The 19,682-nt window shown below is 34.4% G+C and overlaps 1 protein-coding gene and 1 pseudogene across 1 annotated transcript; both read right to left on the bottom strand.

Annotated features, from left to right (window-relative positions):
• Window positions 1-1,719: 1,719 nt before the first annotated feature.
• Window positions 1,720-2,274, bottom strand: LOC107815139 (uncharacterized). Its single transcript, XM_016640656.2, has one exon. The coding sequence runs from the start codon at window positions 2,272-2,274 to the stop codon at window positions 1,720-1,722; it is 555 nt and encodes a 184-aa protein (XP_016496142.1).
• Window positions 2,275-7,551: 5,277 nt separating this feature from the next.
• On the bottom strand, window positions 7,552-19,162 carry LOC107815138 (histone acetyltransferase of the MYST family 1-like; annotated as a pseudogene).
• Window positions 19,163-19,682: the final 520 nt, after the last annotated feature.

The raw sequence follows: 19,682 nt of genomic DNA, 5'->3' as shown, positions 1-19,682 counted from the left end.
ATGGCCAATATTGAATTATGTGTTCAACTTTCAGACAGGCCACACTTGACTATTAGGGAGAACCAATTGAAGTTGAGAAATGGGACTTTTCTCAAACTTTGAGCAATTTCCATCAATTAATGAGCTTAAAGTAGAAATTTTAACAAAAAGTTTAGTATATCTTGTTTTAAAAAAAAAAGGTCTCATTTACTTCACCAGTTACCACTAGCCGTGTGTAGCATTTGGATATACATTGAGAATTTATTAGCAGCTTGCTTAGTTAAAGACAAACAACGATACCAGATTAATTAATCCAAACAAATTAAGAGCAGTGTTACTATCGAAAGTCCTAAAAATTTAAAATAAAATAAAAGAAAACTTTTAGTTCCAGGCAAGTTATATCTGACAAGGCCTCTTTTAACCTTTAATTTCTACCAATATATACTATTATTTTGTTGTACAAGAGAATCCAATAAAAGTAGTAGTACTATTTTTGCTTTTGGAAGAGAAAACTTGTCTTTTCTTTGATAATTAGAAAACAACAATTTTGAATAAATGATGGAGAGAGTGGGTGGGTTTCATCTTTCATGTGAAAGATAAAATTTTGAATAAATGTATATGTACAAGATTCCAAAGCATGCAGTCCCTTTTCAATGCAGTCACCAACTTTCAAAACCCTCACTTAGACCAATCTTTTATCTTTTAAGTAAAGAGAAATTAAAGTTCCTTCCCTCATTCAAAACTCTTTAATATGGAAATTAAAGAGCAGCACAAGAATCTTAATTAAAGGGATATATAATTCCAGCATAAGAATATTTATTAAACACAAACACAAACTTCTTAGCTTGTCAAAGATGGGAATTTCTCTCCCTTGTTTTTAACAGTAAAATGTGATCTATATATTCTTTCTAAACAAGAAGATCATCAAGCTAAGTACAGTGTTTGTTTTACATTTCTCTCCATAATTTCCTAAAGTTAATAACACAATGATGCAACAAGCACATATCAGTTTGACCAAACTGAGTTACCATTTTACCAGCAGTACTTATGTACTGTCATTACCATTTACCGCATGTTCTAAAAAAGGCTTGACTTTGCTAATTTGACTAGATGTTAAATCCTTATCTTTGGTTGGTGGGGTCATTATTGTGAGTTGTACTTGTCACCCTTGTAATTGCAAGGATGAACTCAAATCTCTGTTAATTATAATTGTTATAAAATGTAATTAATTCATTGAGAATTCTTGCTTTAGTTGGTGTGTGTGTATGAAGTTGTGTTTTCATTTTTATTTTTTTTCGTTTGAGGTGTAAAAAGCTGAATATTTGTATTAGGAAAAGGTTTTCAAGATTTTCTAGAAAGCAACTTTTCATATATATCAGAATTTGCATTCCTTTTTATTTGTATAACTACTAGATTAAAAATACGAATATTATTTACCAAAATAACAGATTACTTATACCACAAAGTTTAGTGACAATTTAACTCTTGAAAGGCTTTTTGGCATGGTATAAAAGTACTTCAAAATCTAATTCTAAATTATCCGTGTTACCAAACACGTTCTTCTCTACCCTACCATATCAATGATTAATGTTTAAAATTCAAAATTTTGAGAAAGAGAAGATAAAAATGCTAATCTTAGATCTAATTCTTTGTTATTGATGACACTAAATAAAAAATTAAAAAGAAGACAAAAAATCATTTACAAAAAAATCTAAAAACTTTTAAAAGAGTAATAACTCACTAGACGGTAGTTGGTTGGAGTAAATTGTTGTGAGTGGGTAAATTGATCTGCAGACTTGTCAATGCAACCCCACCTGATCTCCTCTTCCATAAACCACCATCCTCCGGCGGCGGTTTAACCTTCTTCACCACCGGCAACGGCGGATCCAATTCACTAAGATTAATCACTTCAATAATTTTACCTTTATCATTAATAGTAGATTTTCTGGAACCGCCCACAGTAACAGTAACACTTGTCTTCAGTTGTCTATTATTACCAGCAGTAAAATTCTTGCGGGAGAACAATTTCTTCAGTTTGGGATTAAGTGGGGCGGATAAGGCTGTAGTAGTAGTTGGAAACCCAATGACTTTGTTGTTTCTCTTGACTTGGCCCATACAGCTAACTTTTGGGGAAGAAGGTTCGTTCAGATTATCTCCAGAAGAAGAAGAAGAAGGATTCGGTAACTTTACATCTTTAATGGAAAGTTTACAAAGGATTGGGAAAAAGAAACTGCCGCTACTATTGCGAATATGGTGATAAAGCTGCTGTTGTTGATGTTGATGTTTATTTCTCATACTGTAGATTTCTTCTGAATTTTCTTGATAGGTGAGGAGGGAAAAGGGGAGAAGTTTTGAGTGAAAAAGGTAGGGAATGTGAAGAACAAGAGGAGATTGCTCAATTCTGCATTTTTATACTATTATTATTTGTTTTTTTTCTTTCTTCCAAATTTGTTTCATTTATGGGTCAAAGGTCTGGACAGACTCAGGTCTCGAAGTAATAATCCTTTCTTTTGTTACTTTTCATTAAAAGTAGGAGGAGTTAGATTAATTCTTTTTTAGATGAAAACTTATTACTCCTATGATCTAGGATAATAGCCCTATGAATATGCTAAGTTACTTCGTTTTTCCTTAAAGAAATTAATATTAATTTTGCTTGCTATGAGTAATTAACTGCAATAACATAATATGGTAATGAAATATAAGCTTTTCTCATAGGAATCAATGGAATTAGAAGTCATATATTGTTGCTAGTATCATGTCAGCATTGTAAGTCCATTTCATACAAATATATAACAAAATAAAACCAACAAAAGGACAGGATGCAGCATTTAAATAAATAAAAAAACTATTATATTATTAGGTATGTTATTACACTGTTCTATTGGAAATTGAGTAAAAAATTGGGGCCACTGCTTTGTTGTTTCCACCATGTTTGCATGCATAGAAGCTACTTATGTTTTTCCTACAAGTACTAAAGTTAAAAGTAAAAGCTACTCCTATTTAACAAACCTTTTGAGTAAACGAGAAAAAGTAATCTTTTTTATGTGTATAAAGTTTACAAGTAAAAATGATTTTGTCTCCTTGTTTGGATTTAAAGTACCACTTTTGATTAAATTGACACTGAGAAATACACTTTTTTGTCCAGGACTTCAATTAAATTTACTCCCTTAAAAAATTATATTGTACAAATATCGTAAAAGTAATTTTTTATCTAAACTATTGAATCCCAACATAAGATAATTTTTTAATATAGTGATAAAAGAAGTTCAAAATTTATTTTTGATCGTAGTTTCAAATTCTATTTAGTATGACATTCTAGTATTTCTTTAAATACCTTTTTATGTATTCTAGTTATCTTTTTATATATTCCTTTGTATGTATTCACTACTGCATTTGACAATTTTTCAACTTGACTAGAGACAAGCAGTAAATTGAGACAACTAATTATACTAAAACCAAAATATCTTTTTCTTCTAATAAAACTAAAATAGTTATTGCAATAGCATATAGCTTTTATGTTCAATTTAACTAAGTCGATAAATAAAATACAAAGCAACAATTAGGGATGGGCATAGTTTGAGCAAATCCAAAATTCAAACCGAAATTAGAATTGTTTGAATTTTGGATTTAATTTTTAAAAAATTTGGATAATGAATCTGGTACTTCAGAATTTTTGATATGCGAAAATCTAAATTTTTTATATTTTATATTTAGTTCATTATTCATATGCCATTAGTAAGAAGTCCAATATCATAACCATTAGACATAATCTCATATATTCAATACTAATTACTAAGTTACTATATTCAATACTAACCATTAGACATAATCTCATATATTCAATACTAATTACTAAGTTACTATCAGAAAACGTTCTATTTGAACATGATTTTACTATTGCTAATTCTTATCGGCCTTACTAATGGCTTTGTTATATTTCCTTGATGTTGATTTCATTACTTGAATACTTTATTTGGATGATTGCGGTGAAAATGAAGAACTTTTTAGACAGTTTAACATGAATATTTCGTTTGGATGTTCATTATCATAGAAAGAAGAAACATCTCAATTTATAAGCTCAAAACCAAAAATTCAAAATATTCAAACCGATTAATTCGAATCCAAACTTAAAAAATTACAATCTAGTTTCTTTGGAATGTCATTTCTTTAATCCGAAAATCAAAAATCCAAACCGAAATTTTCATATCCAATCCGAATTATCCGAATGCCCGCCCTAGCAACAATATTAAATTTTATCAAAAAAATTCATACTTAGTGCACGATATTCTTTTGGCGTTACTTTTGGTTTGATTTTGTTTCGAACTGAACGATTAAATTCTTTCTTGTAAAGTGACATTCAAATAGTTAAAGATTATACAATTCACCGTAGAAACTTAGCTTCCAACCAAGATTATAAGAAAAGGGAAAATGAAAAAGAGAGAACAAATATAAGCGTGCATGAATATATGTGTACAAATGGTAGGAAAAGACTTATTTTGAAAGTAAAGAGATCATCTAGATTAATAGGAATAAGTGAAGAAAATCATGTCAAATAATTTTAGTTGGCAGGCGTTCCCATTAATATCAATAAGTTTTTCAAATATGGACCATTCTAGTTACTTTTGAAGAATAAAATGTCAAACGTGAAATTGTACAAATGTATAATTACACTCATGGCATATATGAATAAATGCTAATGCAAAAAAAAAAAAATGCAAATGATTATTTTTCGGTTTTGTCCTGTCCAGCCGCCACCTCTTTGACAGTTCCCTCAATATTGTAATTTTAGTTTTGACCCTCATAATATCCGATTAAATAAAAACTAATGAAAGTAATATAGGCACCAGGTTAACTTTCTCTTAATACAAAAGAGCGTAGTCTCATGGTTTAACCACTAAAATCTATTAAAATGTTAAAGCATTATTAATGGAGAAACCAAAGCACATTATTTTACTAAAATCTATTAAAATGTTCTTCACATAATTAAAATTAGAACTTGTCAATAATTAATAGAGACCAAAAACACAATTTTTCCTTTCCTTTCTTTGAGTTCCGAAAGGATCGTTTAGTCAGCAGACTAGTTATACCCAAATTAAAATACAGTGACTATAATATAGTGATCCATAATTTCTATTAAAATCTGGATTTTTAAAACCCGTAACATGTGTTTGATTTTAGATTTGGAAAAAGATTTATTCCCAAAAGAACCATAGGCCTATACTACATTATTCTATCCAAATTAATATTGATTTATTATCATATGTGATTAAAATAATTAATTTAATGATTGCTAAAAATTAAAATGATTTAATATTGTCAGTTTTATTCTCTCAAATAAGAAATACAAATAATTCAAAGAGGAAACTTAAAATGAGAAACTGTAAATAGAGTAAATGAATAAATAAGTTTTTCATTAAGCATGAAAAATCTAATCCAAATATTTTATGGTGCTTTTGAAGACAATAATACAGACATTACTAAAAACAAATGAGAGATAACAAATAAGAGATAATTAAACAAAACAAGTACTTAATAAGTGATGATGTCATTTACATGAACTTTGTTTTACAGGAATTACCCATAACTAAAATGGGAATTTATTAATATGGAAATGAAATATGACTACCGAACGACCAATTATTAGCATAATTTAATACAACGATTATTTACAGTATCACAGTTAGCAAATATATTGCGGCTGAAAAGCTGGATCAGATTTATAGAAATAGCTGCACTTTTCACTTTCACACAATTCTCAAATATAATCATATGATTAGCGCGGAACAAAAAAGAAGTTTGTCTAAGTTTTCAAGTTTAGTCAAGAAAACGTCATGTCTAAACGAGCGACGAAAAGAAGACTTGTGTTTGGAAAGACGACTAACATTTAGGTAATTAGAAGCTAAGAAAGCTGTAAATAAATATGGCCGAAAAAACCTGTAAAAGTTTGAATGATAAATGAATTGTTGGGTGATGATTATACAGCATTATATATGATGTGCTATGTATATTATATTATTATATTTATACAAGGAGAAGACGGTCGTTCAACACACTTTTAAATCTTTGAAGAAATATACTTTACACCATTATATACGGGAGACGTTATTTGGTACATACTCTAAAACGGTTTTACTACCTTTGGAAAATTTCAACGCTGTTGTGCTTTTTACGTTGAAGACTTGAAGTGGTCTTCTTCTGTTCACGTCTAAAACTTTCTTAGTGTGGTCAATTGAGTGAAAACAAAATCACTCTCTTAGTAATCGAAAGTGTGCCACAAGTTGACCCTTCATAGATAGAAAATAAAGCAATTCGACTTTATCCACACCCAAAATGCCGCTGACATGATTGGATATTTTTTATGCTTTCTCGTCGACTTTGCTTGAATCCTGGGAAATCTTTATATTTTGATCAGAAACAACTTCTCGATTCCATACAAGGAGCCTGCAATTCTATGATGCACCCATGCAAATCGGCTGCCCTTACCACAAATACAACCTCTTAATATTCGCCTTTATAGGAACTAAGCTAGCGTTTGGTCATGAATTCCCAAATTTATTCTGAAAAATTTTATTTGGGTGAAGTTTTATTTGAAGATGAAAATATTTTTGAAGATCTATTTTGGGTGAAGTTTGGTTTGGAAAAACATGAAACATGACTTATACCCACAAGTTCTCAAAACTATCACAAATATCCAACAGTACCATTATCAATAACATTCATTATATTATCGCAAACCATAGTCCTGAACATAAATAAATTTGATACAAAATTATCATTTTATAATGAACTACATGATACACCATCAGATGACCAAGAAGACGAAGCAACATCGTTACAAAATAATAAATGGTGGGCTTTTTTATAAAATACAAAAATTTAGGAAAATTTTTAAAAAATATAATAGTGATATTTTGGCCCAAAACCAGCTATTGAGATTTGGCCAAATCTAGCCAAAATCTATGGCCAAACATGTGTTTGCCAAATAAAACCCAAGTTTATTTTGGCAAAATCTATGGCCAAACGGGTCCTAAGTTTGTTATACAATTCCGACACCAATACTTCACTCTCTTCTGAATCAACTTTAACATCTACATAATATTCCATCATCCTGAATCACAGAATTAAGAGACAGCTGAAACTAACATAACTAGCTATATTACAATGCAAAAGCATTACTGCAGAGCCATACAACACCAACGGCGTGACTCCCCAGTTTACTGACTTTCTTATAGCTGGTACAAAGCAAGCTCACAACCACAGGAGCAATGCCGTAAGGGCAACTGCTATACATTCAGCAACACCACAGTGAACCAAAAGTGACCTAGTTGCACGAGAAAAACAGACAGCCAATTACTAATGTTCCAATCAACTCTTTAACATATACTACTTGAGTAATAAAACCCATCAGGGACTTTCAGTGACTTCATGGACTGAAACCACCAATAAGACCGAACTTTACTCTGCCTACCACAGTACCACCACACCGATAAATGGTGAGTGAGCTTATAAACGCCTCAAAGCACCTAACCCATTCGCAACGGAAAGTAACAAGCAGAACCAAAAGAGAAACTCTTATCAGAAAAATCATTGCACACTAGCCCCTTCTACAGGTTTCAAGGTTCAGAATCTGTAACCTGATTTACAAAAACTACGTTGATCATAGTTGTCCATACGTTTATAGTGTAAGATCAGATTCTCTAAGATCTAACATCTTGGACCTACATCTACTGCTAAAGATCAGTGCATCCCATGCAGCACTACTTCTGTATATACATAGAACATAAAATAATACACACATGCTCAGTTTTGCTCCTTATATGGAGTCCATATCAATTTGCTGACATCAACATCCAAGCCACCCCGCCCAGCAGCTTTCAGATGACGATCCAAGACTTTTGGATCTGCACAGATAACATGTTGTCCCTTACGATATTGGATCAACTCTAAGCCCTGAAGGGTGGACAAAATATCTTCTGCCTTGATGGCTGTCATGTCACTAAGTTCCTACCAGAGGAAAGCAGAACAGTCAAAGCCATAATAGATTGATATCCATCATCACAGAGATCAATGGAGGTCTAGATAGACCAACCTTCTTCTGCTAGTTAAATGGAAGTCCAAAAAGACAAACATAAATGTAAAACAGAAGAAAAAAATTGAATTTCAGAAACAAACCTTGATAGATATATTGCCCTTGTGCTTTTTCAGTATATCCAGAAGCACACGCGTCCAGTAACCCCTATAGCTTAACATTCCTAAATCGGAAAGGGGTCTTTCTGGTGTCCCCACTTTACCTTCTTTCTTTGAAAGTTCATATGCTGCACAAGATTTACTCATTAGCTCATTTATTCGAAGGACAGGTAAGGATAAAAATAATAATGAAAGGAGTTTTCTAATATGAAGATCAATTAGAATATTGGTTAACAATTTGCATCACATAGACCCTGGCTCTCACAAAAACGATAAATTCATACTTAATAGATAAGTCAACCGGAGAAAATTATGAATCTCATCAAAGCAAAAGCACAAAGTCACTAACAACGGAAATGGACAGTCCACAAAATCATTACCTTATGTACAACACTCTTGTGCTTGAAAGCACACGAAAAAAATAACGGTCAATCACGCAATGTCGGTGTTAAGCTATGAGATACTCCAAGAAAAACAATGAGGAAGGGGGCCAAGGCGGGGGCTATAGTTATTCTTGTGGTCATTGTTTAGTACAAGTTCACACACCCCCACATATAATATACGCGTGTATAACTTTCAAAATAAATAAATAATTTATGTGTGTGTGTGTGTGAGTGATTGAGAGAGAGAGAGAGAGAGAGAGGAGGGGGGAATATACACTTTTTTATGAGTAATATACACATTATATTAAAGGTAAAAGTCATTGTATGGCTCTTTTTATCTGATCGGTAAATACGCCAAATAGAAAGGTCCCCTGTAGGCTACAACTTATACAAGTGAATGTTTCTCTAACCTCAGTCTGAAAGATACTAAAAAAACTTGCTGAAACTGATGAAAACGAGTTGTGAAGTTCAAGAGCTTACAGAATGCAATTAGGAATTTCCCGTAGCCTTTTCTCTGATAAGGAGGAAGTGTCAGAATGCAGGCTAAGTTATAGGATTCTTCTGAATGCTTTTCCTGCAGCATGAAGAAAGCAATCATTAACATAGCTCTTTGGGGAACCCAATAACATAGGAGATTGACCAAATACCAAGTCTAGGTCAAATATCAAACTCATTTCTGTTCCTCATACCAAAGGATTTTCCCCTTGAATAAGGATAATAAGGGGCCGTTTGGTACAATGATAGGATAAACAAGGATATCCCATGGGATTAGCTATCCCACCTTCTATATGGGATTATGGGATAGCTAATCCCGCCATTTGTGTAAAACTTATCCGGGAATTAGCTAATACCTATAACCAAACATAGGATAAATACAATCCCAAATTCTATCCCGGGATTATTATCCTTATTCCTTGTACCAAACGACCCCTAAAGGTAAAATGAGGACAAACTGACTGGACAGATCAAGAACACCGGCCTAGAATGTCTAAAGTTTGGCTAGAAAAAATGGTAGTTGAGCAAATATATATCACTTACTAAAGCTTAGTGTGTTTGGGCAGGTTTTGGAAGAAAACTATTTTTTTGGGAGAAGTAGCACTTGGGTATTTGTTTCCAACAGGCCCATAAGAAACCCCATTTGGCAAAGGATATGTTGCTGGGCACGACCAAAACATGAAAAGTCACATTAGGATTGTAGATTTTAGGCTGCAAAATATTTGAGGAATTAGATGGTGAGATTCAAATGTGATTTAAAGCCACTTTATCAAAAAAAAATGTGATTAAAACCTTGCGAACATGTTTTGAAAGGCCTCGCAAGGTTGATGTACACCAGCAAACGTTCCAAATCCAAAACATGTATATGCTTTAGTTTGATCCAACCTCTATTCTTCAATGTCCTAGAGTTCTTGAATTTTTCTTTTCTTTGCTAACCGGGAAATCCCGCAGGGCCAGTGGCACACTATTTGAAACCTAGGTATTGGGCTTGCCCCTCTAAAGTTCTTGAATATTGAGAACAAAAATAAGATCTATCTACAGATTCTCTCTTTTCAGGACTCCCTATCTAACTATTTGCAATGCAACTTAAAAGCAATACTAGTTAACTACTAATTGTTCTCTCCCTTTTTTAACTTTTTAAAAAATAGATAAAATCTTAAGAAATATGATAAGGTCTTTTTTAAGCAACAAAAATATTTTGTTTCATGGGCCATTTAGAACCACCCTCTAAAAAGTACAAAATGTGGTCAAAGTTTAAACACACTCCGATAGCATATTTTACTTCAGCTACATCAAGATGCAACTTCTTTGAACATTCAGATACAAAATTGACTGCCTCGATAACATGGTTTGGAAATGCTCTCGCAAGAAGCTTGCAAGTGCTTCCCAAAATGCTTGTCAGATCATGAGTTACTCCAAACATATATGCAGGTAGGATCTCTCTGTCATATTGTCCTTGCTACTTTCCTAGTTAACATTTTCAACCCTAGTAGGAAATGGCAGTGAGTGCTAACAAATCAAAGTAACTTTTCGTAGTTGCAGAATGATGTGAGAATTCTACAGATTCACAAGAGCTGCATAATCTCCCTAAGTTGAAGACTCGTAGCAACTGAAGGTAAAACTTCCTCACTACTACATAATGATGACTATGCAAACTCACAATCCCTAAATATGCAACACAGCGAGAGAACGGAAGAAACCCGTAAACTTCTTCACAAAAAATACCGATATAGATATGGCAGCTGCAGTTTTACCTTTGAAAAGTAACCAACCATATGGCAACCTCGATCATCACATTCACAGAGCACGTAAAAGAGGAACAGGTCAACATCATAATATAGAGTCTTATGATCAAGAAACAATTTGGCCAAGTAGCATAAATTTTGCCCATAAACCTTGTTCTTTTTGCCATCAACCTGAAGCAAATGTCCAACAGACGAGAACATCATAAGATACCATAAGCATATCTCTGTAAGGCTTTCCTCTAAGCGCGTCAAGGACAAACCAAAGAAAGAAAACTGGTACCAAGATCAACTAACACACCTCAAACATTGACAGTGTACCACTTCTATAGATCTCATCGCCTGGGGGATGCTTAAGATCACATTTTCTCTACATAAAGAATGAGAATAAGTCAGAAAAAAGGAATACCGATGTATCACAAGGTGAAAGACATGGATATTTGATATCTACTGCTCTGAAAAAACCCTTTTTTTCCTACTTCCGATTGACTTAATCCCAAAATTAGGTCTAACTTCCCTAAAGGGAAACCGTTTCTCTGCATTCTTCAATATTATTCCAAATATTTTATTATCAAGCGAAAAGGTCCAAAATTGCCCCCGAACTGTGAGAAATGGAGCAATTTTGCCCTCCGTTAATAGTTTGGGTCAAATATACACCTACCATTATCATATGGGCTCAAAAATTTTATTGACTAAAAGTCAACTATTAAAAAAATAATTAATCTCATCGAATCAGAATTTACCACGTGTCCAAGCTTAAAATTAAACCAACATGAAAAATTCTCTCTTCCTCCTCATCTTCTCACACCACCACTCTGCCAGCAACCATCGACGGACCTCGCGCATAGCGGAAGCTTAGTGCACCGGACTGCCCCTTTTTTTATTGTTAGTCAATAAGGGTATATCTGAGCCCATTTGGTAACAGTAGGGGTACATTTAACCCCAACTATTAACGGAGGGCAAAATTGTTCCATTTCTCATAGTTTAGGGGCAATCTTGGACCTTTTCCGTATTATCAAAAAGGTATGCAAGTCCACTCGTTTATTCTTTAAAATGTTCAAAAAATTTCAAGAATCTAGCTTTAACTCCACGTTACACCCACTTCTGCTAGAAAAGAAGAAAACACAATTCTTACTCTTACCTTAGTACTCGTAGTCAAACTAAATGGGACAGCGAAATTACGACAAAGTGAGTAAGATAAGAATAGCACTTTCAGGAAAACCTTTTGGGTGCTTAAATTGAAGGTGTAAGACGCCCTACAGCAACGACAATAGCATGCTTCAGGTGAAACCGTGAAAAGGGGTAACAACATGCCGAAAGGAAAAACAGAAGTTCTCACCCTTAAAACTACATGGAACAACCATCCCGTCATTTTTTTATAACAACCATCCTATCAATTGATCTTCTTTTAGTTAGGCGAGAATATTAAGGTTCCTATAACTTCATGTAGCATAGCATGGTGGGGGGAAACTAAAGGTGTTAATCGGGTCGGGCCGGGCCGACCCACTAACAACCCGGTTCAGCCCAGGTCAGCCTGGTCCGATAAGGTGTGGGACGGATTGGCTAGGGTAGGGGGGTTGTGCCTGACGGGGTCGGGCCTTTTTTGGCTACCGGTGCACCGGAACCCGGCTAGCCCGGTAACCCGTTCAAGGGTTTTAACCGTGTTCCAGCCCGGCCCAACCCAGTTTAAGTTGTAAATTTTTATTTTTTTAAAAACATTCTGACCGTTGCCAACTGTCAAAATCAGAAATGACCGTTGGGCAACAACCATTTTTTGCACTTTTAGCCATTTCGGCCTATCCCCCTTACTAAAATAGCCCCTCCACCCCTAATAATTGATAAATTACATTTTTAGCCTTTTAAAACTATAAATAGCCCCCTTGTTCTTCATTTTTTCTCACAACTTGCTCTCTTCTTTTACTCTAATTCTCTCTCAATTCCCTCTTGATTATTGAATTGCTTATTGCTCTCAAGTTCTCAATTAATTAATATTTCAAGTTTTATCAATTATTTACGATAGCCACTACAAAATTACAATTATCAATTGAAGTGTGGTTACCATTTTTGTTAGGTTCAAGTTAAATCGTGCCTTGTGCTTCTAGAGTGCGCTCACATGTTTGGGAACACTTTGAGGTGGTAGAAGAAAATGAAGAAGTTCGCAAAGTAGAGTGCAAGAACTGTGGTCGAGTCTTTAATGTTCGTCGAAAGTGGGAGGGCACGGCTGGTTTAAGGAGGCATATCAAGAGTTGTCTTGAGCGTCCTCCAGGAATTCGTATTTAAGTTGATTTGAGACAATTTGTGTTATTTTGAATTTGTTAGACTTATTTAAGCTTAATGTGTTAGTTTATTAGACAAGTTAATATGAAGTATTATTATGCAATGAAAATATGAAATGAAAGCCTTTGAAGTTTGATCCTTACATATTGGTCTTATTAAATAATTTTATGTAACCACTTAATTTCAAATTTAAAAGTTTAATTTTATGCCTTAAAATATTTATTTTATTATTTAAAAGTTTGCAAACACTTAAGTATCAACTACATTGAACAAGGAAACATAACACACTAAAAAAAAAATCGGTCCAGAACCGATAAGTCCAAACCCGGACGGGCCCAACAAAACCCGGAATATCCCAGCCCAGAATCCCAGCCCGCCCCCACTAACCGGACAGGCTGTTTTTTCCCGTGTCCAGCTCGGTCCAGCCAATCCGGTAAACACCTTTAGGGAAAACTAGACCTTTTGATAGGAAATTATACACAACTTAACTCCCGAACAATTGTAGTGTTCAACTCCCATGTAGATAAAAAGCAACCAAATTGTTAAAACTTTATTGAACAACTGTATACTTCTAACTAATCTAGTTGTATCTCGGTAGGTTGGCAATCCAAGATGGGAATCAAGCAAATACAAGGAATCTCCCCAAAGTAATAGATATTTGCCACTAACTACTTGAGAAAATTAATTAAATTGAGATGACATCCTATATTTGCTAAAAAGCTTCAACAAAGAAAGGCATAATAGCCATACAGATCCAGGAACAAAGAGATACTGGCTACTTCCCTACTTAAGTAAAGGACTAATATATACCAAGAGACCTAAAAATTGAGCATAGCTGCAAAAACAATTTTAGCATTTTAAGCTGTAAGCACAGAAGTTAATTATTTTAGCCATACTGAATCAGTGCCAAATATCTCAATGTAAATTTCGCCTCTCCTTTCCATAACAAGAAGAAGAGCAAGAAAAATTTGGGAAAAGGCTCACCATGTGCCTCTGAAGCTGTTCTTTGCGCTTCATAAAATTGAGACAGAACTCGCAAAAGAACAGCTTCGAACAGTCATTGTATTCTGGAGGAAATGGGGAGAAGTACCACGTTTCAATCTCATATCTTCCAAGTTCTATTGTTGCAATGTTCTTAACTTTCGTGAACTCTTCATGCTCCCGCAAACTGGCAGCATCAAGCTCCTCATGACCCTACAAATGAAACAAATATATTTGGCAAGATCAATAAATCACCCCGCAACAAGTACTCCTCCGTCCCAAACAGTTGGGGTCCGCTAAATGAATCTTCACTTCCCATTTAAGCTCAACTCATGTCATCACACACATATATACATACAAATATACAATAACAATAACAATAACAATAACAATAATAATAATAATAATAGAAGTTCTCTAACAAGTCTAAAACCTATTCCCAAATAGTACATATCACCTATATGGGTCTTTCTTCCATTGTGCCATATTTTTAGATAAATCATCCGGAACTAAGAAATGTTTTACCTTGATATGTCAAATAACAAAGAAAAATAATTAAAACGAAACTAGAGAATCTATAGGAGGATCTTAAGAAACAAATTTCAAAAAGAGACAGAACAAAAACCCAGAAACATCAATAAAGAAAAATATAATAATAAGTAAATAGCTAAAAGAGCCCAATACACTTCTGGCAGTTCAGTGTTGTAAATAGCGAGCGCTACGTCGCTAATAGTGAGTAGCGTAGCGATGCGAGACTGTGTCGCTTCTTTCATCTGTTGCGTTGCAATTTACATAAAGCGATCGCCTTTGCTTGTGTAGCGAGAGGCGACTCAAGCGTCGCTTTTTTAAAAAGAAAAAAGAAAAAGGGCAAAGACTTAAGAAAAAAGGTCGCGATTAGGGCTTGACTCTCAAAAGTTTCTTTCTTCTTCAACTTCGAACAACAGAGCAGCCAAGTTTCTGAAAAAAGGTCGCGATTAGGGCTCGCGATTACTGTGCCATCGTCTTCTTCATCTGAAAGCTTCAAGTTTCTGCCAAGTGCCATCGTCTTCTTCATCAAGCTTCTGCCATCTGAAAGACCAGGTACACTTCTCTGAGTTTCCTTTCTTTCTTCTTTCTTCTTTCTTCTTTCTTCTTTCTTCTTTCTCCTTCTTCTCTTCTTCTTTCTATTTTTTTTCCTCTGTTTTTTGTCGAGAACACCAGAAACAGAGAGTCTGTTTTTCGAGCAAAATAACAGAGGCTCTTCCCTTCCTCTTTCTTCTTCTCTTATTTTTTTTGGCTCTGTTTTTCGACCAGCAGCAGAGGCAGTAGCTCTTTCTTTTTAGGCTCTATTTTGTTTGCTCTTTTTTTCAATTATAGACTTAATAGTCTTATAGAGTAGAATTAATTGCATATAGAATCTATATGAGTCTATGACTATTTATTGAGTCTTTAATTTTTGAATGATATATTTATTAATATATTATTGTTATTGAGTTTTTAGTTATATGTATATAATATTTTATGTTTTTGTATAAATTGTCGCTTCACATCAAAAAGGCGAGCGCTTCGCTGCGCGCCTCTCGCCTCAGTGAAGCGGGCCCTCGTCGCTATTTGTCGCCGCACGCTATCCAAAACACTGAGTTGAGAAGTAAGCTATTTGTTTTTATTGTCTGCTGATGAAGAATTAAATACACTTACTTAAGAGTTCGCGTTTCTCATCACAAAGGGTGTGTTTAAATGAGCATGGAAAATACTAAGGCAAGGAAGAGCGGGAAAAGTCAATAGTAACTCCAACTAAGCTAAGAAAAGAAAAAAGTAGCCAAGGTGGTTTTTCATCAGTTAGTCCTCTGAAATCAATCCACTCCAAGATTAAACAGCTCCCTAGTTCATATTAAGGAAGAGAACTCATACTTACAAGCAAAAACCAAAAAGCGCAGAAAAGCACCAAAGTTTGTTGGGACTTTCAGCGCGAAGAGGAATTAAAGGGCAGGATTTAGCAAAAAAAGCGTTAATGAAGAAAAAATAAAATAACAACTTAATGCAAGATATGTGATTACAAACACAACAAAATTATCTTTTCAAGGATGGTAAGGTTAACACAAACAACAACAATTATTTAGACAAAAGAATAGAAAAAACTATTATTAAACCATATGCATGGATTTCCTTATCAAACTGTATGCATGAACTAGAAATCATCTCATTCAAGTTCAAAAAATTATAAATTTCTGACTTAGATGAAAGATATAGCTTTAAATTTTTAGTGGCCAGCTTTCTTATACTGCATTTATTTCTACATTTATAAATTGTTATTCCTAATCCCTAGAAATTCAGTCATAATATTTTCTTAGCAATTAATGTATTGCTTTATCAACTATTTTTACAATTTAGTGTTGCGCTCTTAGAGACAGATGATGGGTGAAGAGGCGCATGCCTTAGCACCTTGACGCCTACAATAAAACACCAACTAAACGAGGTGCCTGGGGCCGTGGGCTTGATCAAGCTTCAGTGCTTAACCGAGCAAAAAACGGCAAGACTTTACAATTTATGAAATTCAAGACATTTACTAGCATGACAAAGAACTCCATTGCCATCTTTGTCTCTATTGAAACTCTCACCATCCCACCCGGACCCAAGTAAAATCACAAATATTTCACATGCACAGTTCATTGGCACTCTTTCAGAAACTTTCAAGAGAATCTGGCTGGGATAGCTTTAAGTACTTCGGATAACAGGCAACTAGAACTAGAAATGCTGGGTACATCAAATAAAGGAACTAATTTTGACTGAATAAAAGAAGGATGATGGCAACATAATATTGTAAACTTTGAAAACATCAAAGAGAAAAATAATATCCACAGTTAGGGTGTAGTTAAAAGTATAACCCTCTAAAAGGATATAAAGGAATACAAAAAGTACCTCGACATGAGTCTCGTCAATCTTACGTTTCTGGTGGCGTGTCATTTTCAAACTTGTCACCTGAAAACTTCAGTTGTGAGACCTTAAAGCACCAGACAAAGGTACTGGATAGTTTTGTTTTTTTAAAAGCAAAAAACATGAAGGGCAAGGTCATTATAATCACAACAAAGAAAAACAAATGCAGCAAGTATTGTAGGTGGAATTTGAATCTGGCATCTACAGGTTGTACTCCAAAACCTCACCCGCCCAGCCATCCACTTGGGACACAAAAAGAAAACCTTCCAAAAGGGATGAGAAGGAGAAAGTTGTAAATTCTTCTGAAGAAGAAAAAGCCTATCTATGAGACAACAGAGACCATTGGCCACGTTGCATGCAGTAGAGTGATCATAGCTCTCAACCTATTGTCCTCAATCCCCACCCAAAAAGAGAGACATAATCTTAATTTTCTCTCAGATCTACATAAGGGTTTCTCCTTTGTCTTAGCACGAAAAATCCCACCTCCCAATAGGAGAGGTGCAACAAGCCTCATAAGTACCCCAATGGAAAATTACAAGCAGATAAATATAGCAAGTATTACCTTGTCCTCGACCTTCTCATCCACAACAGTCTCTACTGAATTAAGATCAAGCTGTTCAAGTTTAACCCACTCATCAAGTCTCCGATTGACTGTCCAAGATCAGAAAACAATATAAGGCGTAAAAGATGCAATTTTTTTCATCGGTTCAATAAGTATTATTAGAAGATGAAAATTTTATTGCACTAAAGTAAAATAGTAATGAAAGACATACTTTGTAATTAGTAAGATCAACATAATTGAAACTGTGGGCAAATGAAATAATTCATGTTTGCTGATATGGAGAAAAAGGAAGTGCAGGAAAGTTAACAGTTGCACATTTTCTGTGCTTTTGTTAAGCAAGAAAATTGTGGAAAGAGACTCCAAATTAAGTGCTGGAGGAAGGGTGGAATTATGAAGGAATGTGGTTTCTTGAAACTTTAAAACTTTCCTTTCCTTTCCTTTCAAATGAATACATAATACAAAACGAATTTCATTTTCTTTTGTTTTATCACAATTTTCCCAAGAAAAACATGTTCTAGCAACTTTGTTGACATCCGAATGAAGCCTAAAGGCTCAACCGACAATGAATCACAAATTTCCACCAAAACCCATTACTAATCACTGAAATAATTTTGGTAAGACAAATAGATTAAATTCATTGCCTCGGCTGCTCAAAATTAATACAAAATTAAGAGGAAAAACGAGTAGCTTGAGAATTACTTACATTATGAGTTGCAAAGAGTTCTTTCGGTTCAACCAACTATGTAGTAATAATGTCTATTATAAACCCGTAAATTGTGGTAATAATTTAGGACAGACAACTGAGAATACTCCATCCTAAATGAAGGAGCGGGTCAAAGCATTTAATTTTCAAGTCAATTTTGTAAAGTGAATCTTCCAGTACGAGGGTCAAATCATTTATTTTCACGTCAATTTTGTAAACAGAATTCTCCATCTTTCAATTTACATAATATGAAATCGTACTATCAACCACATTTCTTAAAGTTTTAAGAAATACTTAGAAAATAGTTGAACAATTCACCGTCGAAGGAACTACAGTTAGCCATAAATGGCAATTAAGAAAACTAGGAAAAAGATATCCAAACCCTAGCTGCTCCAAATCATCGCAAATAGAATTAGAAGGAAAACATAAGATTGGCTTTAAAACATTAACTCACATTCGGTGTTTTGTTACCACCTGTACATTGTATTCAAATAACTTGAGGAAAAAAAAAACTCCAAACCCTAGCTGCTCCAAATTGATGCAAATAAAGTAAGAAGAAAACCATTAATTTGAAAATGTTCACTCACATTCAGTGTAATGAACATAGTATTCGTAGTCATTAGCACCGCCACAGGGCAATTTACGGCGTTCAATGACCTTAACGGGATGATACTTGCCGTCTCTCCAGCGGCACATGACACGTGTCCCCACGCGGCAGGACACCACTTCCTTTCCTCTTCCTAAACGGCTCGTTTTCTGCCGTAGCTCCGGTGGATTCCACCGCCGGCGGATGGACGGAACCGTTCCCGGCGGGGTGCCCATTGGCGGCGCTGTTTGGGGTTGGGATTGGGTCTGAACCGCTCTCTGCCCTCGTTGACGTGTCTATCGATCCCATTTCCGTTTTTCCCTCCGTTGAAGTTTTTTTTCTTTTTCACACAAAATAGTGCTGTTTATATGTGGTCCGTCTACTATGCACGTGAGCTGGGGTGCTACAATTGTCTCTGGTCCTTTTTTTCTTTCTTTCCTCGTTTTGTTTTCCTTTGCTCACTTTTTTGTTCTTTTCTTGGGGGATTTGCCTATGTACTTCGTTTTGGATCACTATTATATAAAAATTTATAAGATTATTGATTCTAGGATCAATTTTAGATTTAGTGAGTCTGAAGTTAAAAAAATTCGCATTTAAAGTTGCAAACTTAAGATGCATTTAAACTGTTTTAGTCTAAAGTGTGGCTAATTTTGACATGCACTTAAAAAAAATTTAATCTGAAGTGTAAAAAATTACACTTAAGATGCACTTAAGAATTAACTGGTCCGACAAAAAAAAAAAGAATTAACTGGTCTGAAGTGCAGCTAATTTTTGCATGTACTTAAGACTTTTTAGTCTGAAATGCATATTGCCCAAAAACAGATACTTGTTCTTCGAAATTCAATAATCTATATGATTCGATACTCAAATCTAT

The sequence above is a fragment of the Nicotiana tabacum genome, chromosome 12 (genome assembly GCF_000715075.1).
Source record: "Nicotiana tabacum cultivar K326 chromosome 12, ASM71507v2, whole genome shotgun sequence".
Taxonomy (NCBI): domain Eukaryota; kingdom Viridiplantae; phylum Streptophyta; class Magnoliopsida; order Solanales; family Solanaceae; genus Nicotiana; species Nicotiana tabacum.
This window is presented reverse-complemented; position numbering and strand designations above follow the sequence as displayed.